Source organism: Borostomias antarcticus, assembly GCF_949987555.1.
Source record: "Borostomias antarcticus genome assembly, chromosome: 19".
Lineage (NCBI taxonomy): Eukaryota > Metazoa > Chordata > Actinopteri > Stomiiformes > Stomiidae > Borostomias > Borostomias antarcticus.
In genome coordinates this window covers 17,976,866-18,001,865 of record NC_140252.1, presented here as the reverse complement: position 1 = coordinate 18,001,865, position 25,000 = coordinate 17,976,866, and the positions used below count along the sequence as shown (strand labels likewise).

General features: G+C 50.4%; 2 protein-coding genes across 2 annotated transcripts in view; one reads left to right on the top strand and one right to left on the bottom strand.

Annotated features, from left to right (window-relative positions):
* The window catches only part of wasf1 (WASP family member 1), a gene marked incomplete at both ends in the record, with an annotated part of 35,887 nt that extends 28,438 nt beyond the window's left edge, over positions 1-7,449 (top strand). Inside the window, 12 exon segments of the mRNA XM_084454051.1 lie at positions 378-402; positions 824-880; positions 2,499-2,608; positions 2,610-2,666; positions 3,217-3,396; positions 5,657-5,729; positions 5,732-5,746; positions 5,748-5,870; positions 5,872-6,039; positions 6,041-6,123; positions 6,125-6,279; positions 7,292-7,449. Of these exon segments, the coding sequence (XP_084310177.1) occupies positions 378-402; positions 824-880; positions 2,499-2,608; positions 2,610-2,666; positions 3,217-3,396; positions 5,657-5,729; positions 5,732-5,746; positions 5,748-5,870; positions 5,872-6,039; positions 6,041-6,123; positions 6,125-6,279; positions 7,292-7,449 (1,204 nt within the window).
* A 15,253-nt stretch (positions 7,450-22,702) lies between these two features.
* On the bottom strand, positions 22,703-23,650 carry gpr6 (G protein-coupled receptor 6; the record flags this gene model as incomplete). Its single annotated transcript, XM_084454050.1, has 1 exon — positions 22,703-23,650. One exon carries the CDS (start codon positions 23,648-23,650, stop codon positions 22,703-22,705), a length of 948 nt encoding a protein of 315 aa, XP_084310176.1.
* Between the last annotated feature and the right edge of the window lie 1,350 nt (positions 23,651-25,000).

Sequence of the window (25,000 nt, the reverse complement as noted above, 5' to 3'; positions counted from 1 at the left end):
CACACACACACCTGTTCACCATACAGTAACATCACACTGTTCTATATGTCAATGCTTTGTCCACGACTTGCTTTTTCTTCATTAGTGCATAGTAGGTCAGTAGATTATCACATGAAATAAGACGTTTGGTTGCCTCACTAAATATTCTATTAAATAAGCCTGTTTATATTAAAAATGTTTTCTGATGTGTGCTGCAGAGAAATGTGACAAATTCACGAAAGACTGCCTAATATGTCAATGTTTATGTTGGTCCTAGCATTAGCGTTAGCCGGCTGGTTCCTCCTCTGTTGACCTGCTGTGCTAACCTACTCTTGTTTTCCGTGTGTCATTGTCTGTCAGTGGGCGTTCGGTGTCATTCTGTTGTGTTCGTGTCTCAGTGTGTTTTTCCCCCCGGCGGCGCGAGTGCGTCTGTCTGTTGTAGTGCTCTTTTCTTTTCTTGTCGAACTCACCCTCTCCTCTCTGTCTCTGTGTTTGTGTTCTGAGTGCTCATATCTAGGCTTTTATTTTCCACTGAAATTACATGTTTACACTTGGCTCTGTGTGTGCGTGCGTGTGTGTGTGGGCGGGTGCGAGCATGTGTGTGGCCAGTCGTGTGGTCGTGGCGTTCCCCAGCTGTGTGTGTGTGCGCGTGTGTTTGTATGTGTGTGTATGTGTATTGTCATTTTGTGTCGCATGGTACTTTTGCATTGTGTCCCAGCTCCGTCCTGCTGTCGTCTGTGTCCGGCTGCGCGTGGCGTGCTAACGTGTCCCTCCCCTCTCCCCCCCAAACCCTCCCCCCCACCCCCCCCCCCCCCCACTTCCTGTTTTTGTTTTGTTCTTATAGTTACAGGACCCCCGTATGTATGATCAGGTCTATAGGTACTTAGACCTCCCAGGGCAGGTATGTGAAAAAAATGAATAATCATGATGATGATGATGATGATATGTGTGTGTGTGTGTGTGTGTTACATGTTATCCTGCATTGTGGGGACACGTAGAATGACATTGGGGGAAGAAAAAACGATTTATTTTGTTCATAGATAATGTATTCGCCACGCTCTAAAAGAAGGTGTGTGTTAATGGATGCCTCCCAAGGCGCTGTGAGCAGAGGCCAGAGGCACCGTTCGCTCCCTGATGCAATCTCGCTAAAAAAAACTAATATTAAAAGAAGTCGGTCTGAAGACTTTTTTTTTTAGTGCGGTGATTGTATTATCTATGGACACGGTTTATTCCTACGATCACACACAGCTGTGCATACTGTAGAACACACACACACACATACAGTTTGGATGGTTTCTTTTGTTGTTTATCTGTGTCGATATACGTCAAATTGTGTCAAACTGTCGATTGTTTTCTACACTCTGACTATATGTGCTGTTCTCTTCTGTTTCTGTCTAGTGGAGATTTCTTCTGTAGTTTAGTTTGACATTTCTTTTCCCAGACTTAAAGTATATTCCTCGCTTCGGGCTACATGAAGCCTTCTACCTTAGTATCCTGGGCTGTGTGTGTGTGTGTGTGTGTGTGTGTGTGTGTGTGTGTGTGTGAGTGCTTTGTATGCCGTTCATATGTAGCGCGTGTGTGTGCGTTCGTAGCCCGTGTCTACGGAAATGTGTCACACCGCTCACAGACATAACGCGGGCCTGAGCCGTCGCCATGGCAACAGCCGCCGTGCAAATCACGGAGGGCTTTTGCAGATGTGTGTGTGTGTGTGTGTGTGTGTGTGTGTTTGTTTGTGGAGAGTGTGTCTATACCCGCTGTGGGACCCCAGAGGATCCTTTGTGAGCTCACTCAAAAGGCGGAAGTGTGTGTGTTTTGAGAGAGTCTGTGTGTGTGTGATTTCAGAAAATTTCTGAAATCACACACACACACTCTCTCAACACGCTCTCTCAAACACTCTCTCTCTCTCAAAATGAGTGTCTCGCTTTCTCCCCCGTTCCCCTCTCCTCCTCCTCTCCTCCTTCTCTCCTCCTCCTCCTCTCCTCCTCTCCTCAGGGCTGATCTTACTCCAGCGGGTCTGTAGGGCTCCTCCTGGTGTGTTTAGATAGAACACCTGTGCTCCTTGTCCTTGGTCCTGTGTCACTGTGCAGAGTTTAACACCGCCTTCTCTCTCTCTCTCTCTCCTCTCTCTCTCTCTCTCTCTCTCTCTCTCTCTCTATCTATCTCTCTCTCTCTCTCTCTCTCACATACCCTTTCCTCCCCATCCCTCTTCTTTTCCCTTCCATCCATCCTTCCATCCATCATTTATCCTTCCATCCACCTTTCGTTCCGTCACTCCCCCATGTTTCTCACCACCCACCTTTACCTCTCCTTCCCTCTCTCCTCTCCTTCCTTCCTTCCCTCTCTCCTCCCTTCCCTCTCTCCTCTCTTCCCTCCCACTCTCTCCTCTCCCCTCCCTCCACTCTCTCCTCTCTATCCTTCCTTCTCTCCTCTCTATCTTCTCTCTCTCCTCCCCTTCCTCTCCCCTCCTTCCCTCTCTCCTCTCCTCTCTCCCTCTCTCTCTCTCTCCTCCTCTCCTTCAGTTGAAGGCCATCGACCGTCCCCAGGAGCCAGAGAAGATTCCGCGGGCGCCGCACGACCGCAAGAAGGAGTGGCAGAAGCTGGCGTTGGGGGCGGAGCTAGCGGAGACGAGTCGACGACGACCACAAGCTGAGAGAGGCCAACGGCTCCGCCGCCTACCAGGACAGCAGGTGTGTGTGTGTGTGTGTGTGTGTGTGTGTATAGATGTGTGTGTGTGTGTATATGTGTGGTGTGTGTGTGCATATATGTGTGGTGTGTGTGCGTACGTACATGTGGGAGGTATTTGACAGGGGGCAATGCGTGTAACGTCCTAACTCTTCCCCTGTAATCCGCTTGGACCATGCGTGTAACGCCCTAACTCTTCCCCCGTATCCGCTTGGACCATGCGTGTAACGCCCCTAACTCTTCCCCTCCAGAGCTTGTCTGTACATGGACGATGCGTGTAGCACCCTAACTCTTCCCCTGTATCCGTTTGGATGATGCGTGGAACACCCTAACCCTTCCCCCTCCAGGGCTCCTCTGTATAGGACCATGTGTGTAACGCCCTAACCCTTCCCCCTCCACGGCTCCTCTCTACATGAACTATGCGTGTAACGCCCTAACCCTTCCCCCCCAGGGCTCCTCTCTACATGAACTATGCGTGTAACGCCCTAACCCTTCCCCCCCAGGGCTCCTCTCTACATGAACTATGCGTGTAACGCCCTAACCCTTCCCCCCCAGGGCTAATCTGTACATGGACCAGCTGGATGGTTCCTTCTCTCTGGCGGCGCTGCCGTACAGCCAGATGAACGAGCTGCTGAACCGGACCGGGGACAGGATGTACACGCGACCCCACGACCCCCCGCCGCCGCCCCCGCCCATGCACTCCCTGGGGGAGATCAAGCCCCCCTCCATGATCAGGTACCACACACACACACACACACTCACACTCGTGCGCATGTACAAGACAGTAGAACACACACACACACACACACGCTCACATACATACATATACACAAACACACACACACGTGCACATATACAGGACAGTAGAACACACACACACGCTCACAATACATACATACATACATACATACATACACACACACACACACACACACACACACACACACACACAGGACAGTAGAACACACACACACACACACACGTATACAGAACAGTAGAACACACACACGTGTATACAGGACAGTAGAACACATACACACACACACACACACCACACACACACACACACACACACACACACACGTGTATACAGGACAGTAACACACACACTCACTCACACACACACACACACGCTACCTGTGGGGTGGCGTAGCAACACGTCTTTGATAATATTTGTTTGCTTGCTCATCAATGCTCAAACACTTCCATTCAGCCTCTCTGTTCTCTAGTCCTCTGTTCTCTAGTCCTCTGTTCTCTAGTCCTCTGTTCTCTAGTCCTCTGTTCTGTTCTCTGTTCTCTGTTCTCTAGTCCTCTGTTCTCTAGTCCTCTGTTCTGTTCTCTGTTCTCTGTTCTGTTCTCTGTTCTCTAGTCCTCTGTTCTGTTCTCTGTTCTGTTCTCTGTTCTGTTCTCTGTTCTCTAGTCCTCTGTTCTGTTCTCTGTTCTGTTCTCTAGTCCTCTGTTCTCTGTTCTGTTCTCTGTTCTGTTCCCCTCTCTTCTCTCTTCTGTTCTCTAGTCCTCTGTTCTGTTCTCTGTTCTGTTCTCTGTTCTGTTCTCTGTTCTGTTCTCCTCTCTTCTGTTCTGTTCCCCTCTCTTCTCTCTTCTGTTCTGTTCCCCTCTCTTCTCTCTTCTGTTCTGTTCTCCTCTCTTCTCCTCTTCTGTTCTCCTGTGTTCTCTCTTCTGTTCTGTTCTCCTCTCTTCTCCTCTTCTGTTCTCCTGTGTTCTCTCTTCTGTTCTCCTGTGTTCTCTCTTCTGTTCTCCTGTGTTCTCTCTTCTGTTCTCCTGTGTTCTCTCTTCTGTTCTCCTGTGTTCTCTGTGTTGTTCTGTCCTGTTCTGTGATGTGGACGATGACCCCGCAGGTCCATCTCTGCTCTGGAAGGTTCCGCTCCGTCAGAGCGTGGACGCAGGAAGAGAGGAAGGGAAAAGAGGGGATGAGAGATGGAGGGATGGAGAGATGGAGGGGGGGGGGGGGAAGAGAGGGATGGATGAGGGATGCCTCTTCCAATCCCTGGAGCATGAGGGGAGGAAGGATGGAGGGAGAGAGAGAGAGGTGGAGAGAGATTTGAGATTTTTTACCATTTATTACAGCATGTCTTATTCATATATATGTTGTTATCATCTCTTTTTGTTTATTTGTTTGTTGTTTCTTAAATTAGTACTATGCCTTGGCAATATTTACGTACGTAGTATTTCCTGCCAATAAAGCTTATTGAATTGAATTGAGAGAGAGATGGAGAGGGAGAGAGGGAGGGAGAGAGAGAGAGAGAGGGGTGGGGGGTGGAAGGGGAGAGAGAGGGAGAGAGAGAGAGAGGGGTGGGAGGGGAGAGCGAGATGGAATCAGGACATGCCCGGAACAAAATGAAGCATTGATTTCTGAGACCTCCTCCTCCTCTTCCTCCTCCTCTTCCTCCTTGTGGCTCTCTCCCTCTCATCTGTCCCTCCCCCCCTCTCTCTCTCTCTCCCCCTCTCTTTCCTTCGCTCCCTCCCTCTTCACCTGGTGTGAGTATTATGGGATGGGGTTGTTATGTAACGTGGAGGGCGTGAGGGCGTGTCTCTCCCGGACAGAGGGCACCGTGCGCGAGAACCGCCACGCAGAGCCCCAAGGGAGGCTGGGTAGGCGACTCCGCCCCCTTCCTCCTTCATCTCCTCCTCCGTCAGGGGAGAGAGCTGTCAGGGGAGGCTTCTGGGGTTCTGGCTGAGAGGTGTCTCTCTCTCTCTCTCTCTCTCTCTCTCTCTCTCTCTATCTCACTACCAATAGGTAGTTCTCTTTCATAGTCGTTGGACACGTATGATCTGGCATAGAACATTAACTATAGAACTTCAGTTTATAATTAACATTCAGGTAAATTAATCTCTCTCTCTCCCCTCTCTCCCTGTCTCTCTCTCTCCCCTCTCTTCTCTCTCTCTCCCCCTCTCCCTCTCTCCCTCTCTCTCTCTCTCTCTCTCCCTCCCTCTCTCTCTCTCTCTCTCTCTCTCTCTCCCTCTCTCTCTCTCTCAGCTCTAGTTCGGGCTTCTCTGACAGCAGGCCCCAGTCCCCCGCCAGGACCCCCGGCTTCAACTCCAACACCCCTCCCCCCCCCCCCCGCCGCCCCCCCCGCTGCCCCCCCTCTCCGCCCCTCCCCTCCACCGTGTCCTCCTCGTCCTCGTCCGGCGCCAGGGGCACCCCGCCCCCCCCCGTGCCCCCCCTGCCCCTCCAGCAGCACCCGCCCGCCCATCCCGCCGCCGCCCGCCCCCCTCCAGATCGCCCCCGGCGTCCTCCACCCAGCCCCGCCCCCCGTGGCCCCGCCCCACCACCTCCACCACCACTACCACCCCCCCTCCTCCTCCTCCTCCTCCTCCCCGTCCCGCCTCCACCAAGTCCTGGACAAGGGCCCGCCCTTCAACCGGCGGCGCCGGCCAATCGTCGGACGGCGCCGTCCTGCCCCCGCCCCCTCCGCCGCCACCGCTGCCGCTCCCGGTGGCGGGGCCGGAGCTCCTCCCCCTGCCCGCCGGGCCCGCCCCCCATGCCGTCCTTCCCGTCCGGCGCCTCGCACTCGGGATACGAGGGGGGCAAGCGGCACCCCGTCAACCTGCCGCCCATCAGCGACGCCCGCAGCGTCCTATTGGAGGCCATCCGGAAAGGTGGGTGGGGACATGGCGCTCTCGCGCCGCTCCAATCGGCGGCGTTTTATCCCTAGCTGTGATGTGGTTCGCTGGCTAATCCCCCAAATGAGAGACGCTAGCCCAGGTTAGATGGGCGGGGCATATCTATGGGCGGGAACGCCTGATCGCGAAAGTCGTTACTGATTGGTGTCGCATGGATTCCTGCGAAACCAATGAATTGGCAGGATTTGAACACAGTTTTTTGCATGAAGTGTCCCAGACCCATAGAGAGATCTGCAGCATGCAGTAGCTTACGTAGCGTATCAGCGAGAGACCTCTCCCGGGTCTGGCGTTGAGGCTAGCTGTCCCCCCTCAGAGACAGCTGACCGTCAGCGCCGGACGCTAGAGTGACGCCGACTAATTCAGCCGTCAGACTCAATCTGCCTAAAGCGGATCGGTCGATTGTTGATTGGCAAACTGTACTGTACGTGGTCCGCTGTGCGGCGTGTCTGAGGGTGTGTGTGTGTGTGTGAGACGCTGTGTTTATGTGTGTATCCTGGCTGTGATCCAGGCTCATGATAGGCAGAGAAAAACTGCAATCAGCGTATGAGACATGAAAGGGTTTTATAAATACATGTTATTATTATTATTATTATTATTATATACAGCTGAGACTAATACCCCTCATGTGACATACTCTCTCTCTCCCATCTAACCCCTCTCTCTCTCCCTCCCTCTCTCCCCTGCCCCTCTCTCTCTCTCTCTCCGTCCCTCCTCCCTCTCCCTCCTCCCTCTCTCTCCCTTCCCCTCTCTATCTCCCTCCCTCTCCTCCCTCCTCCCTCTCTCTCCCTCCCTCTCTCCCTCCTCCCTCTCTCCCTCCTCCCTCTCTCTCTCCCTCCTCCCTCCCTCCTCTCTCTCTCCCTCTCTCCCTCCTCCCTCTCCCTCCTCCCTCCCTCTCTCCCTCCCTCTCCCTTCTCCCTCCCTCTCCCTTCTCCCTCTCTCTCTCCCTCCTCCCTCTCTCTCTCTCTCCCTCTCTCCTCCCTCTCTCCAGGTATCCAGCTGAGGAAGGTGGAGGAGCAGCGGGAGCTGGAGGCCAAGCACGATCGCGTGGGCAACGACGTGGCCACCATCTTGTCCCGCCGCATCGCCGTGGAGTACTCCGACTCGGAGGACGAGTCCGAGTTCGACGAGGGCGACTGGATGGAGTGACAGAGGAGGAGGAGGAGGAGGAGGGAGAGTGGAGGAGGAGAGAGGGATGAGAACACGCCCCAGCAAACCCGTCGAAGAACTCCAGACGTCTCGTCTCCTCGAGATCATTCTCTTTTTAGTTGTTTCTGTACACCACCTCTCTCTCTGTCTCTCTCTCTCTCTCTCTCTCTCTCTCTCTCTCCATCCATGTGGATCTCTTCTTCTCTGTGTGTTTGGGCCAAAAGCTCTGTGTCACAGTTGCGTGTTCCAAGGGTTCCAGGAGATGTTCTGAGGTTCCAGGAGATGTTCTGAGGTTCCGGGAGATGTTCTGAGTGTTCCGGGAGATGTTCTGAGGTTCCTGGAGATGTTCTGAGGTTCCGGGAGATGTTCTGAGGTTCCTGGAGATGTTCTGAGGTTCCTGGAGATGTTCTGAGGTTCCTGGAGATGTTCTGAGGTTCCGGGAGATGTTCTGAGGTTCCTGGAGATGTTCTGAGGTTCCTGGAGATGTTCTGAGGTTCCTGGAGATGTTCTGAGGTTCCTGGAGATGTTCTGAGGTTCCTGGAGATGTTCTGAGGTTCCTGGAGATGTTCTGAGTGTTCCGGGAGATGTTCTAAGGTTCCTGGAGATGTTCTAAGTGTTCCAGGAGATGTTCTGAGGTTCCTGGAGATGTTCTGAGGTTCCGGGAGATGTTCTGAGGTTCCTGGAAATGTTCAGAGTATTCTGGGAGATCTTTTCTATATTACCAGACACTCCTGAGTTACCATGACTTTTATCTTTCAGTTCTCATTTGACATCAAAATAGTCTTTGTGTACATTCATTAAAATTGACCTTTTGGACTGTTTTCTTTTCTCGATGACCTTTTAAATAAGAACTATGAAGAACCACTCATTTTTATTTTTTCCATTCATTTACCTCTTGGAGTACAGCTGTGTAAATAGGTGGCATGATGTTTCTGTCCTTAGTTCTCATACAACACTGCCACCTGGCGTTCGAGAGTGGTAGTGAATGGGTACTGTATTTTATTCTCTTTTTTTTTTTTTTTTTTACTGAAACGAATACAGTTGTGACGGCCAGTTGTTGCCAACATCAACCACTTTTGGGGATGAAAAGGCCGTCCTACATTTCAGCAGTGGTCACTTTCTTGCTGATGACAAGTTGTCTTTATGTTGTATGTTGTCAGCATCTGTAACCTCAGAGCGAGGAATATGATTGTGATGATATGTTGTGTGGTGATCGTCGTATGATTGTGACGGAGATGAAGCAAAAAGGACTTTGTGATGTACGAGGAAGCTACTCTGTGGTCTGGGGACACGTGTGTTTGCTAAACGACTCAACTTTACCCCAGGGAATTGTTCCGTGAAGAGTGAGTTTGAGCTCAAATTTGCTTTTAATCTTGGTTTTTGTGTCCCAAAAGAGCCACCGTAACTCATCTTGTCTGGGAGAGACGGTACATATCCTGCCATCCGGGGATGCGGGATACTGAGCTCTAACAGTCTACTCTAAAACCTCCTCTCGTCATCAGCTCTGTTGAAACATCAATACGTTAACACAACCGGATAGACTTACTCCATGTTACTTTGACCTACCCCGCGTTCTCAGATCAGTTCCCTGAGGGAACGGAGAGGAGGAAGGACAGGAAGCTGTTTTATGACTGGAACACGCCCTTGTTGTGATGCTCGTATATGTTAGTAACGCACCTGACCAATAAGAAACCACCTTTACAATATGTCTGACCAATAAGAACCATCTTTACAACTTACCTGACCCAGAAGAACCACTTTTACAACTTACCTAACCAATAAGAACCACTTTTTCCCCCAATACTGAAGGCAGCTGATCTCTGAGGGTCTGTCCACTAACGAGGCCCGACCTCGTGGGGTCTCTGAAACACAAAATACAAATGAAGAATTTGAAAAAAAAAAACAAGCTCTGAAGAAATGTAAAAAGCAATTAAGTATAAAAAGAACAGAATAGAAAAAAGAAGGAATCGTTTTGCCTTTCACGGCTCCTTTCGAAGACATCTGCTGTCCCTTTTGTTCTTTGCGTTCGTTCTTCTACTTGCCTTATTGTTTGTACAGACGTACCGTTGAGTTGATGAATGTACTGTGCTATTACTACTTTTTGCCTGCGCTTGTATGAATTAGCTGTTTCTATGTTGGAGGAGGGGGGGGGGTTGAAAGAACCCTGGTTTAAAAGAAACTCAATACGGTATACCATGTAACTTATGTAACTGTTGACTGTAACAGTTTGCTTGAATTAATAAAAGCTAATGTTATGTTTCAGGATGGGCGCTGGTGGGTTTTTGTGTGGCAAAGCGCCGGCCTCCGTCTCTGTGTTTAGAAACGGCGTCTGGCTTCGATGCAGGTCTCAGCCTCAGCCGCTGTGAATCAGAAGGTTCCTCCAGCTGCTGCACTGACCCAGGGTCAGTTCCTGCGTCGGGCAGTCATCGGTTTGCATCAGAATCCAGCTGGCAAGCTGTTTCTGAATAAGTGATGAGGATATTTGTAGCCCCCTCCATTTATATATACTGTAAACACACACTCACACACATGCAGTCAATCACACACACACACGCAGTTACACACATGCAGTCACATGCACACACACACACAGTCACACATGCAGTCAGATGCACATAAACACAATCACACACACACAGTCTCACATGCACAGTCAGTCATATACATACACACACACACAGACAGTCTCACATGCAGTGAGTCATACACACACACAGGTGTGCCATGAGAAACTCAACGTGTGACCTGAATTCCATGCGCTGCTGCCGTCCCTCTGTGGTTAACCCCTCCCTTCCCTGGCTGCTGCTCCGGACACGTGTGTGTGCGTGTGTGTGTGTACATGTGTGTGTGTGTGTGCGTGCATCTGTTCTTTATTCTGTCACCGTCTCCCTCCTCGGGCTCAGAGGACTCATGTTACCATGTGTCAGATCTGCAAGTGACACACGCTGTTTAATATGGCCGCTCTGGGCCTGCAGGGGTCAGGGGTGAACGCACTCCACAGTTATCTCTGTAATCACCAGTGTTCTGATTGAAGGCTTATTAAAGTGTGTGTGTGTGTGTGTGTGTGTGTGTGTGTGTGTGTGTGTGTGTGTGTGCGCACGTGCACCTAGGCTACACCTGAGTGTATTTGGTCAAGGAGATGAGGTAGGAAGAAATCCAATCATCGGACGGTCCCACGTAAACAAAGATGAGATTATTGATGCCGTTGTTAACAAACTGTCTGCCGACTGTAGAGGCTGTGAAAGGCTCTGTTTTTCTCTGGCTCCATTCCTATAGAACGGCAACTGATGTGATTGTTGTCCTATTGATCTATTTACCCCGGGAGGCAAATTGCATTACTGTAAATAATGAGAGAGACACAGAATGGGCTAGTTTAATGTCGTGTGGGGGGGGATCTGCACAATACTGCCCTCCTCTGGCCAAGGTAGACATGACCGTTTCATTCCCTTGATTCGCTGCATAGACCAGTGATGCCAACAGAGGGCAGCAGTGTGCCTTGTACTGTATATCACACACAGTGTGAACGCTGTTAAGTTATGTATCATCCTACTGTTTTGTAGGCTAATTATCCTGTATCTAGCATCATATCCTATTTAGGATAACTAACCATCTCTAACCTCTAACTAACTCACTAACTAACCAACCATCACTAACCTTTTGGACAATTCTATACTACAAATGGATAGAGGTCAAGATCTGGTCTATAGAGAATCTGTTTCTGAATTCAAATCAATACCAATAAAGTCTATGATATAGATTTTGAAAATGGCTGATTATTTTCAGATCTTAGGCGATGAGCATCTGCAGAGAACAAGGTCATTGGGTGTTCTTGAGCTGGAGTAGAATGAGAGTGTAGAGAAAATTAACACCTCCTACTTTCCCCACCTACAGTACATACTATGAACACACACACACACACACACACACACACGTAAACAAGGCCATCATGTCACCTAGCCTCTGTGTGTTTGTGTGAGTGTGTTCATAGGTCAGTGAAGAGAGCTTCTCGGAGCAAAGTGAAGAAAAGAAGAATAGTAGAAATTTGTACAAAGAGAAGCGGCACTCTTTGGATTGATTCTGCTGGCGGGTTGGGACACACACACACACACACTACTGTACTGTCATTTCTGTCGTGAATCTGACAATGTTGAAGTCAACCCAACACACCGAGGGAGAAGTTCAGCTATTTTTTTTCTTATACATAACATCCACAACAAGCCATAAAAATAACAAAAAACACAATTCTACAGTACAACTCCCACTTCCTTAAAAAAAACAATCCCTGTCATTGTTTCAAAACAAAAGTTGAGTACATAGTGAGAGTGCCAGTTGTCCCACAGCGTGACAGGTTAAACAGTATCTGACCCTCAGCGCGGTCTCCAACACCCCTCACTTCCCTGGGGAACACTAGCTCTACTGCCCCCCCAGACTGACCAGGCTACAGCAGGTTGAGCTCTACTGCCCCCCCAGACTGACCAGGCTACAGCAGGCTAGGCTCTACTGCCCCCCCAGACTGACCAGGCTACAGCAGGCTGGACTCTACTGCCCCCCCAGACTGACCAGGCTACAGCAGGCTGGACTCTACTGCCCCCCCAGACTGACCAGGCTAGGCTCTACTGCCCCCCCAGACTGACCAGGCTACAGCAGGCTGAGCTCTACTGCCCCCAGACTGACCAGGCTACAGCAGGCTGAGCTCTACTGCCCCCAGACTGACCAGGCTACAGCAGGCTGCGCTCTACTGCCCCCCCCAGACTGACCAGGCTACAGCAGGCTGCGCTCTACTGCCCCCAGACTGACCAGGCTACAGCAGGCTGCGCTCTACTGCCCCCCCCAGACTGACCAGGCTACAGCAGGCTGCGCTCTACTGCCCCCCCCAGACTGACCAGGCTACAGCAGGCTGCGCTCTACTGCCCCCCCAGACTGACCAGGCTACAGCAGGCTGGGCTCTACTGCCCCCCAGACTGACCAGCCTTGGCTCTACTGCCCCCAGACTGACCAGGCTACAGCAGGCTGGACTCTACTGCCCCCCAGACTGACCAGCCTTGGCTCTACTGCCCCCAGACGGACCAGGCTACAGCAGGCTCTGGGTCGGGAGATGGGGAGGGGGGTGAAGTGGTCAGTGTGCGTCCCTCTGACAGACCCAGTCACCTGCTGTCTTGGGTAGTCTCTTAATGAGCTGTGTGAGAAGGACTGAAGGGTATCAACCCACTAAAAACACACACACACACGCCTACACACAAACACACACGCCTAGTCGCCTACATACAAACACACACACACACACACACACACACACACTAATTTGTTAAGGATGAGCTCAACAGTGTTCTGGGGCCTGATTGGGCTTTTGCAGAACAGCTTGCACAGAAACCAAAGCATTTACAACTTCTACTCGCACACACACAAACACACGTACATACTACGTCACAAAGATCATTTTCTGAGAACAGAAGTGGTTGTCCCCGAGAACAGAAGTGGTTTGGATAAATATAGTTTTAAATATGCTCTGAGAAGAGTCTCGTCTGAGATTCTAAGGCTGGGATTACACTAATGTGTTTTCACAGAAAAAGACCTATACGTTTGTGTCGATTCAAGGAATTGCTCTGAATAAGTGCCATTGAGAAGTGAATATAATCGAATACAGGTGTCAAGACCAGAGGTGCAAACCGATCACAGGTGAAAAAGGTGACAAATCCATACATACACAGATCAAACAAATGACCTATTTTGGATTAAAAATGACTATTTTCACCTAAAGGTGACAAGTCTGCACCCCTGCAAGACGAGGAAAATCACACTCAAAAAGTGACTAATTCCTTTAAATATTTGAATATTAAAGACAATCAACTACATCAAATATTTGCTTTAAACTAACGTGTCAAATATATTTTATTTTTATTTCAATTCAGTGGTTATTTCCATCTCTCCCTAATAGTTGAATGTATGAATAACCTGCTAAAAAGAGCCATTCTCTGTCCAGGGTTGCTGAGATCAGGTTTAGACCAGTACGGTACCCGCGCCACATTCTAGAAGGAGTCAGAACACTCTGAGTAAACACACACACACACACACACACACACACAAACACACACACAGAGCTGTGTTTGAACAGACAGACAGGGTAAGGAGATCAGTTTATTGCAGGTCTGGCTTTATATGGGAGATGCAGCCACTGCTTTCACAAACAAGGAGATTTAAGGGTACAGGTATATTGATGGGGGTCTTTCCTGGTTGTGTGCTGCCCACGTCGCCCTCTGGGGCTGGGGAAGCCCCCTCGTCCCTCCCTGGGCTGACCGGAGCTCACCAGGCTCTTCCATGCTTGTTTAGAAAGGCGATGCACTTAGGATTTCTGGCGAGTAGCAGCTGAATGCACTTATTGTCGCTTTAGATAACTGTCTGCTGAATGACTGTAATGTACAGTACAATATATGCGAGCAGCAATAACACTGACCAAGCATCAAGCGCATGAAAGACAATAAGTGAAACACGTCAGAGCCACATTTCAGCTATTTGATCATTGAATATGTCAATGAAAATACGATGAAAGCCTTTGCACAAAAACGCTTATATCGACATCAAAATTGAATCCAATCGGCTTAATCTTTCTCCAGTGGCCATTAGGCATGCCCATCCAGCACTCTACGAAGTTTCTGAGAAATCTGTGTGGTGCTTCGGCCTAAACCAGAAATGAGCCCTCTTAACGCCACCATTTTGTTTGACCAGGCCAATAATGGAGTGTTAGCCTCTGTTTATCGTGTGCTGACAGGAGTACAACGTTTTGTGGTGCTCTGTCCAACCATTCAGAAGTTATACACCTTTATGTGAAAAGACTGTGTCTACCAAGGTTCATGCAGAAAACTCCTAGGAGATAGATTTTAAAGGAGTAGTAAAGGGAAAATGCATGTTTAGCCCTGTTTTAAGGTTACTTATGATCATATACAATGGTTCAGATCGACAAACGTTGACAAAACTAGCACTTTTGAGAAAGTCTGATAATTGCTCTACCACCGTTTTGGTCATACAATGGATGTGGGTGGGCACCGTGAAAAATAATTCAAAAACATGTTAAACTCAATTTCAAAGACAAGAAAGCTTTTCCCTTTACTACTCCTTTAAGCGTTTTTTAAAAAAAAAATCGAAATCTAAGTAAACAGAAGTTATGGAGTCTTGAGGGAAATTTGTTCCTTGTCAAGAGAGCCATATTATTGTCTACAATTCCATGACTCTAGGTTACACAAAAAAATGAGATATACCTGTTCAAAGTTCAGTTTCAATCGGCTGCTATAGCGCCCCCCTTTGGCCAATCGATCACCATGTCTAAGAGTGAGCGACGTTTCTTACAAACCGACCAGTCGTTGTTTGTGCTGCCGTAGACTTCCACTGCAGAATAAAGAAAACTACCAATACTTTCGTGCCTGGCCTCCTAAAAATGCAATGAGGGAGCTATTAAGGTAACAGGCTGTAAGAGGATGGCTATTGATTACACTTACACTTACACACACACACACACACACACACACACACACACACACACACACGAATCAATAGCCAAGCGAAATGCCATCAAGCTAAAGACAGACCAATGGTTTGGTTGTTCTGATGTCTTCCTTGGCCTCCACAGCAGGTTGTAGGTTTCACTGAGATGTTTTCATGTTTGAGCTATACTTACTTACGTACTTACTTACGTACTTAGGCCCGTAACTCCAAGTGGAGCATAGGCCATCGACGACTCTTCTCCATCCCACACGGCTTTGGGCTGTCTTCTCCGCCTCTCCCCAGCTGGTACCATGGCTCTTCAGCTCTGCCTCAGTATCCCGCCTCCAGCTGTTTTTGGGCCTTCCTCTCTTCCGCTTCCCCTGGGGGTTCCAAGTCAGTCGGTGGAGGGGGAGTGAGGGTTAGTGGAAGAGGGAGTGACGGGTCCAGCTGAGGGAGGAGGGACAGGGTGGGGGAGTCGGGTGAGGTGGAGAGGGAGTCGGGACCTATACCAGGGACAGAACCACAGAGGAGAACCACGCAGAACCACAGAGAAGAACCACACAGAACCACAGAGAAGAACCACACAGAGCCACAGAGAAGAGTTCAGCGATGTGCTTGTCCTGGGACGTGTGTTGAACCTAGCGCTCAACACTGAGAAAGGACCTTTTCTCAGTGTTGAGCAAATCCTGATCGCTTGACCTTTCTGTTGGTCTGAGTTAAGAAAGCAATAAAGGCAACGATCATCTATGACCATGTTTGGGATCCTGATGGGTTTCGTTAGTAAGACGCAGGCGCACAGCAAGGAGGAGACAGATTGAGCCCGGAGGGGCAATTTAACGTAACTAATGATAGTTGCCACAAAATTATAAGTCTGTATGCTCGCGGGAGAGGGAGGGTTGGAGATGGAGTAGGGCGGAGGGGGTCCGGGGTGCTGGGGAGACGCGGAGGACAAAGGCGAAAAAGCAAGCAAGCAAAAGTAAGCGCCGCCACCGCGTAAAGTTAACCGGAGAGAGGAGAGCGCTGCAAAAATACCTGCAGCAAAAATGTAGGCTAAGGGCTACAGTATACTTCACCATAGAGGCAGGGTATGGTAATGTAGGATCTGGCGATGGGTGGATTAGGGTACTCAGACTAGGGAACTCAGATTAGGGAACTCAGATTAGGGTACTCAGATTAGAGAACTCATATTAGAGAACTCAGATCAGGGTACTCAGATTAGGGTACTCAGATTAGGGTACTCAGATTAGGGTACTCAGATTAGAGAACTCATATTAGAGAACTCAGATTAGAGAACTCAGATTAGGGTACTCAGATTAGGGTACTCAGATTAGAGAACTCATATTAGAGAACTCAGATTAGGGTACTCAGATTAGGGTACTCAGATTAGGGTACTCAGATTAGGGTACTCAGATTAGAGAACTCAGATTAGGGTACTCAGATTAGGGAACTCAGATTAGGGACGTCGGGATCCGACTCCGAGTCTGAGCGGTGGAGGAGAGAGCAGGGGGGGAACCGGAGCGTCGTGCGCCAGGTCCGAGGCGGCACCGGAACCGGAGGAGGGGGGGGGAGGCGGATGCGAGGTGAGGACGTGTATAGGTTGTTCATAAACCCTCCTCAATTTCTTTAGTACAATCTCACCCCATCAGAGTTCTGGTTCACTCTGCAGGAGGAGGAAGTGAGTCTTCTGCTCATACACATCTCAGACGCTTTGCTGGGCGATTCCAGGAAAACAGAGATACAGATGAATCCTCCTTTCGTCATCTAGTCCCGCCCATCATGTCTCTGTCTCCCCGTTAGACCACAGCTGGACGTAAACTCACCAGTCAACTGATTTATTTCGCTACCGACCAGAAGAAATCAGAGAAGCCAGCTGGAAGCCTTTTCTCTAATCAAATCAATTTCATTATAGAGATCATTTTTTTCCGAAAGCCTAATTGCAATTTATAATACTTTTCCCAGCCTAACATTCACAACAACAACAACACCATTAACATTATTGATGACGGAGTCATGTGACGGTGTACACGTTAGTGATTGGCTGAGTGAGTGCAGATGATGTACTGTAGTCCCCGAAGCCTGCTATGACATAATGCACCCCCCCTCTCCCCCCCACCCCCTCACATCTGGTAACGGCTTTATCACATTCAGAACAGAAGTTTGGCAGGAGTATGTTACACTACAGACACACACACACACAGACACACACACACACACACACACACACGCGTGTGATCAGGGGCGTTCTGGGACGAAAAAACAGGCCTTGAGTCGGACCCAGCCGCCTCTGTATATAGTAATGTTTTCATTTTGTTGAGCGGAGGGGGGGGGGGTGCTAAAAGGCAAATTTTTGGTATTGTCGCGTGATTTATCGATGGGGGGGGGGGAACCGCGGGACAGTTACTGTAGCCTGGTGTCCGTTATCACCGGCGGCCATTCTGTGATTCTCCAGAACCTACAGTTGGCCAGCACGCCCCTGCGTGAGCCCACGCATGCACACATACTAGTTAGTTGCGGGAAACTGGGAATTTGAAGGGTTTTCTGGCTGACAGGCTTCGGTTTATTCAGTAGCCTGTGTTGGCCGAGAAACTTGGCTTGGACGGAGCATGAGAGGGCCACAGGGCCGACCCTAGACTCGTTCGCAGAAAGAGAGACAGAGAGAGAGAGAGAGAGAGAGAGAGAGAGAGAGGGAGAGAGAGAGAGAGAGGGAGAGAGAGGGAGAGAGAGAGAGAGAGAGAGAGGCTGTCCATTCTGAACCCCACGTTGCTTTTCGACGGAACGTTCACGTCCCAAACTGAATTCATTGGTCGAGTGTCACTGCTGTAGTGAAGGTTACGTTTACACAACAAAAGGCGACTGGTTAAGGTTAGGGGGCATGGCAGGGTCACACACGACCAATGAAATCGGAGCATGAACATTCCATTGCCATCCTAGGGGGTAAAAAAAAAAAACTTCAACCCTGTAAGCCTGTACCTAAGTATCCCATCCTGTCTGGAATCAAACAGTCAAGACGGCGCTGGTGGGGATGAAAGACCGATGCCCGGCCCGGGGAAGACGCGCGAGCTCTCTGAATAAAAGATCAAACACAGACGCTGGGGCGCAAAGGCAACAGAGCCACTTCAAACGGATGTGACCAAGACCCTCAGCTTCACGCTACCTTGATGAGGTGCAGGAGGGGGGGGACGGTTTTCATCCCAATCCTTCATCATCCTTCCCACCTTCGCTGGAAGAACTCTCATCTGGGCTGGTAACAGCTGTGCAGGAGCGTGAGGAAGTCAAGTGAAGAATGAGGAGTTGAGATGGATAAACTGGCCCTGGCCTATTTGGTCCCCTTAATTGCTTGGTGGATGGAACGCTTTCTTCATACCTAAGTAAATAAACAACAAAAAATATTGTATAAATAAAAAATAGTGCCCTCAATGTAGTTTTGAAATACAATACAAATACACAAACAAATATAGTAAATAGACACTGTGCACAAAGATGGAACAGGTCTGTGACTCTGCAGGTGGAGAGTTGGGGGGGGGAGTCTGTGACTCTGCAGGTGGAGAGTTGGGGGAGGGGGGGGTCTGTGACTCTGCAGGTGGAGAGTTGGGGGGGGGGGGTCTGTGACTCTGCAGGTGGAGAGTTGGGGGGGGGGGGGGGTCTGTGACTGCAGGTGGAGGGTTGGGGGGGGGGGTCTGTGACTCTGCAGGTGGAGAGTTGGGGGGGGGGTCTGTGACTCTGCAGGTGGAGGGTTGGGGGGGGGGGGGTCTGTGACTCTGCAGGTGGAGAGTTGGGGGGGGGGGGGGGTCTGTGACTGCAGGTGGAGGGTTGGGGGGGGGGGTCTGTGACTCTGCAGGTGGAGAGTTGGGGGGGGGGGGCTCTGTGACTGCAGGTGGAGAGTTGGGGGGGGGGTCTGTGACTCTGCAGGTGGAGAGTTGGGGGGGGGGGGTCTGTGACTCTGCAGGTGGAGAGTTGGGGGGGGGGGGTCTGTGACTCTGCAGGTGGAGAGTTGGGGGGGGGGGTCTGTGACTCTGCAGGTGGAGAGTTGAGGGGGGGGGTCTGTGACTCTGCAGGTGGAGAGTTGGGGGGGGGGGTCTGTGACTCTGCAGGTGGAGAGTTGGGGGGGGGGGTGTGTGACTCTGCAGGTGGAGAGTTGGGGGGGGGTCTGTGACTGCAGGTGGAGAGTTTGGGGGGGGGGTCTGTGACTGCAGGTGGAGAGTGTGTGTGTGTGTGTGTGTGTGTGTGGGGGGGGGGGGGGTTGGGGGTGCCTCCTTCATTTGCTGCTGCTGGTGTCCCAGGTTTAGCTGAGGAGGGCCCTCCAAGATGTTTTAGAAGTTCCCCTGAAGAGCAAAGCAGACATCAATCAAAGTCGTGCATATATAGCTATACTACTATACACTGTTGGTTCTCTATTCACTGTATCTACTGTACTTGGTGCCAAAATGCTACTGCAATGTTCACTAATTAACTTAATTAGCCTAACTGCAATATGCTCAAGTCCAACTTAACCCCTGCCTTAGCAGTAGGCCACAGAAAGGCATTTTATTTTTCAGATGTTAGCCCTTGAAGGTTAATAATTATGTCATTAATGTAGTTAATATGTAATTAAGTCTACAGTCCCACGTTATTGTATAGTGGCAGTCTTGTCAGCATGTAGGCTGTACAGTTGTTGAATTTGGAATAAGTGAATGAGTGGAGGGATGTTCTAGTCTAGATGTATCTAGAGCCTGCATATAGGCCCATCATATTTTTGGTTTGGTCTAAAATGGAAGCATTAATACTCAAGCAGTGAATTAAAATATCAGTGATTAAACGTTTAAACGTTTTAAAGCGACAAAGTCACACAATTTTACCCAAAAAATTATTTTAATTAAACTTGCCCATGTAGCCTAATGCTATGCATTTTGATTAATCGCTATAATGCTGAAATCTTGCATTCTGACTATATATAATAGGCCTAATAGTTCGCCAGTTGGCATAAACCATCCACTATCCTGAAATCTGCTAACAGCCTAGTTTGTTTGCCTTGATTATAAAGTAGCTGTTACTAAACGGTCATGACAGGCTACCGGTTTTGTGCTCGCTTCTCATCCTCATCATCATCCTTTCTTCTTTTCCTCCTCTGCGCGCCCGGGGACTTACGTCCGCTTCATTAATTAGTTTGTATAGATTTGTTAATATGAGACGAGTGTGGGCGGGAGGGGGGGGGGTATCGCGAGGGTTGAGACGGGAGTGGGTGGGAAGGGGGGGAGGCATCGCGAGGGTTGAGACGGGAGTACACGTGCCACGGCGGTCCCCGCAGCCCCTGGCAACCTCGCCTCCGGCTATAAGACATGAATACATACACAATAGCCTATGGATATTTAAACAGGGCCGAGGCCTAAAGGCTACCAGGCAGTGATGAAGCATCCATGTAGCCTACACCCAAACCAAACCCTGCCCGTGTCCGGGGACACTGATAGGCTAGAAGCGCAGCCTGCTCGGCTCATGGTCGAGTAGTTCGTCACAGACGGGTGGCTTTGAGCACTTTCGTTCATGACGACACCTAAAAAAAAAACGACTGCAGAAAAAAAAAGACCTGGACATCTGTCCGGGTAGAGATTTCACCATGAACAAACACCGCGACTCGTCCCCTCTCTCTCTCACACACACACACACACTGACCACACACACACACACACACACACACTGACCACGCAGTCCTGTCCATTAGCAATGTCTGGCAACGCCACGGCGACCTTTCGTCCAATTGTCCATCGAGGTGAGGGTGTAGCCAGAATAAATGGCGCTGGATTGGAGGGCAGATTTTTCCGTTAGCTATAATATGGGATGAATAGGCCCAGAATACCATTAAACAACCTGTCTGGTTTAAAAGTTGTAGATGAGTCATTGCTGGCCTATATAAATAGGCTAGGGGAACACGGAGGAGGACGCATGCTTGTCCAGACAGCGACTCCCCTCCCGGGCCAGATTCTTCTATTGCTATTCTTCTATGCCCCCTGGACGTCACCGCCGCAGGGGGATGGATATCTGTTTCAACAGGCTTCCAGATAAACCATTGTGTGGGTGCGCACGGAGGCTGCGCACTGCCGTGTCCGCTTTAATCACCGGCTATCAGCATGGCTTCCCAGGGGAGTGATGTACAACAAACAGCAAACAGCCTCATAATCCTCCCCACCCTCCTCTCTCTCTCTCTCTCTCACACACACACACGCACACACACACACACACACACACACATCCTGAGCACCATATCTTATTTCAGCGCCCATATTTCACTATGATTATCTGCCGTTCACCCACGCGGGATAGGCTATGACATCTCAAACGTAGGTTGAATATTATTCAGATAATCATCCAAGCAAAAAATACATCTTGCACATTTTACCCATTGACGACTGCGTAACATCGAAAAAGTAGCTCTGCATCCCTTTCATTTCTTGAATGATGTGCCATAATCATAATGTTCTCTTTGCGAGGTTATCGGTTCACTGCGTACCCTGCTACCAGGCTTACTAATGTGCGACCAATCAAAGCTTTTCTAAAGGCCCGTTTTCCACCTGTCCGCAGTGTAACGGTTGGCTGTATTCGGCGTCTTGTCCTTGTCGCACCTGCTGCCCCAGTACAGTACGTGCTGTGTGGAAGTCGAGGACCGGGCAGCTGCTCTTAATGTTCTTTCATCACTTTCCATCCCAAGCGCAATTTTACGCATGTTTTAACACCTTGGCGGCCATCACCTCCCTCCTTCCCCCTCTCCCTCCCTCTCTCTCTCACACACACACACACACACACACACACACACACACACACACACACACACACACACACGCACGCACGCTCTCTCACACACACACACACACATACACACACACACGCTCGCGCTCTCTCTGTCTCACACACACACACACACACACACACACACACACACACACACGCGTAAGTGAGTAAACACCCTTTGGAAGTGTCTCGGAGAAAAGCTGAAGCCTTTCTCTATACGGAGCCCCTCACTGACTCAATGTGTCATTAGTCTCTCCAAACACAAGCACACCTGCGGTCCGGGTAAAGAGAGATGGGGGAAGAGAGATGGGGGGAGAGAGATGGGGGGGAGAGAGATGGGGGGAGAGAGATGGGGAAAGAGAGATGGGGGAAGAGAGCATGAGTCAGGAAGAGAGGGAGTGAAAAAAAGCACGCGGGGGGCCACAGAATAACGCGCGTGACAATAAAACACGTGAGGCGCGTGGGCTCTGTTCTCCGACATTTTTATTCATGTACTCATCTCGTATAAAATGTACAATCATAGACTTTACAAAATAGAAAATGACCCACAGTACCGACAAATACAAAGTAACTTTAACACACATAGGCCTATGCAATACTGCCTTTGGCATTTCAAAAACATTGAATAAAGTGCAGTTTTTTTTCATTCGTTTCTCATATAAATACATTCGCAGTTTTCTTTTTTTTTCTTTTTTTTCCTCTCACAAAAGTTCTTGTTCACAGCGTTTCAAAATGGACATCGATGTGTCGAGTCCTGATAAAGTGCAGATGCCTTAGACACGCTACATTCGAGCGTTGAGTCCTTTAGACCTATAAGCAGGTTGGTCGACAGTCAGACGCACACACACGCTCTCTCCCTCTCTCTCTCTTTTACGTTCTCTCTCTTTCTCCCTCTCTCTTTCCCTCTCTCTTTTTCATTCTCTCTTTTTCTCTCTCACACACACACACACGCTCTCTCCCTCCCTCTCTCTCTCCCTCTCTCTCTCTCACACACACACACGCACGCACGCACGCCGTCTCAGACTTCGCTCGGCGACCGCGAGCGGTACCCCCCGTTGGCCCGGAAGCAGCCGCAGAAGAGCACGCCCAGCGACCGCTGGATCTCGGCGTTCCGGTAGGCGTAGATGATGGGGTTGATCATGGAGTTGTAGGTGGCCGGCAGCAGCGTGGCGTAGGTGTACACCGGCGGATAATCGCGCTCCCCCACCAGGCAGTAGATGGCGAAGGGCAGCCAGCTGGCGCCGAACGTCCCCAGGATGATGGCGAGCGTGGACACGCCCTTCTTGGTGGCCACGTAGTGCGAGGTGGCGAAGAAGTGCTGCTGCAGCGCGATCTGGTGGGCGTGGCGGCACACGATCTTGCAGATGCGCATGTAGAGCGCCAGCATGAGGGCGAAGATGGCGAAGAAGGAGGCGGCGAGCAGCTTCACGTTGCTGCGCGTCAGCGGGCGCACCACGCTGCACGACGACGGGTCGCCCAGGCAGTTCCAGCCCAGGATGGGCAGCAGACCCAGGCACAGCGACACGCCCCACGTGGTCACCAGCATCAGGTGCACGCAGTGGAGGGTCCTCTCCGAGAAGTACGTCAGCGCGTTGTACAGCGAGAAGTAGCGGTCCACGGTGATGGCCAGCAGGCTACTGATGGACGCCGTGAACGAGGCGACCAGGAACCCCACGGTGATCAGGCTGATGGTCTCGGACGACGCCACGTACTGGAACACGAAGTTGAGGATGAGCCCCACGCCGGCGAGGAGGTCCGCCGTCGCCAGGCTGCCCACCAGCACGAACATGGGCGTGCGCAGCGTGGGCGTGTAGAAGATGATGGCCACCACGATGGCGTTCTCGCAGGCGATGACCGTGCCCGACAGGCACAGCATGATGTGCCAGGGGTTGACGGCGGCGAGGTCAAGCGGGGCGGCGGAGAGCTCCAGGCTGCTGTTGCGCTCCGGGTACTCGGCCCCCGACATCCACGGGAGGGCCGAGCCGGCCGCCGCCGCCGCCAACGAGTCGTTCGCCGCCACCTGCGTCTCGTTCATGTCTCTGCACTGCTCTCCCCTCCTGGAGGACGAGAAGGAAAACAGAGGGAGAGAGAGAGGAGGGAGAGGGAGAAAGAGAGAGATGGAGAGAGAGGGAGAAAGAGAAGGAAAGAGAGATTAATTTACCTGAATGTTGATTATAAACTGTCGATTATAAACTGTCAAGTCATTTAGATGTTCTATGCCAGATTATACTAGTCTAACGGCTGTGAAAGCGAACTACCTATTGGTTTTACTGACTTATATATATATATATATTATAAATATTATCAAACATTTCTAAATAGCGATGGGAGTAAATCAAAACGAGTAAAATGTATGCAGGCAGAGTCTAAAACACCACGCAACATAAGATAGTGTCCATAGAGCGCACGAGGCAGAGACTGTAGCTGTCCATGGTGCTGAAACTTCACTGAAGTCACTAACAGCTGGCTGACCGAGTTGCAGCCTATCCTAGTTGCAGCCTATCTATTTCTACTGATTTAGACAACAACTAAAACACGATAAAATGATCTTAATTATCTTTACATTGATCTAGACTGATCTGGAAGCATTGCTTTTTTCATGAAAAACGGAAAACTACAGTTAGGCTACATACCTCCGTTTCACACGGAGCGACCGGAGATCTCAGTGGAAAAACGGTCCTCGTTGAACAGCCTCAACCGTGTCTTCGCCACCTGCTCAAGTAAATCCTTGATTTGTTCCTTTTCCCTCGCATGGGCGAAGCACCGAGGGCAGGTGGAGCGTGAAGCATCGACCGGCGCGGGCGACAGCGCAAGAGCCGAACGGTAAAGTCTACTGCTGCCCGGGAGACGCGCTGGCAGCTATTATACCCAAGTGACGTCAGGACCCATACTGTAGCACCTGAGAGAGAGAGAGAGAGAGAGAGAGAGAGAGAGGGAGGGGAGAGAGAGAGAGAGAGAGAGAGGGAGGGGAGAGAGAGAGAGAGAGAGAGAGGGAGAGAGAGGGAGGGGGAGAGAGAGAGAGGGAGAGAGAGAGAGGGAGGGGGAGAGAGAGAGAGGGAGAGAGAGAGAGGGGAGGAGAGAGAGAGGGAGAGGAGGGAGGAGAGAGAGGAGAGAGAGAGAGAGAGGAGGGGGAGAGAGAGAGAGAGAGAGAGAGAGGAGAGAGAGGGAGGGAGGGAGAGACCGCTTTCGACCACATGCTCAAGATTAAAACACACGCAGGGGTCTTCGCGAGGGACTCCTGCGAGCAGCTGTCTGCGCTGTGCCGCAGAACGAGACTGAACATACGTTTTGCAAAGCGCTGCTTTCAGAAAAAGAC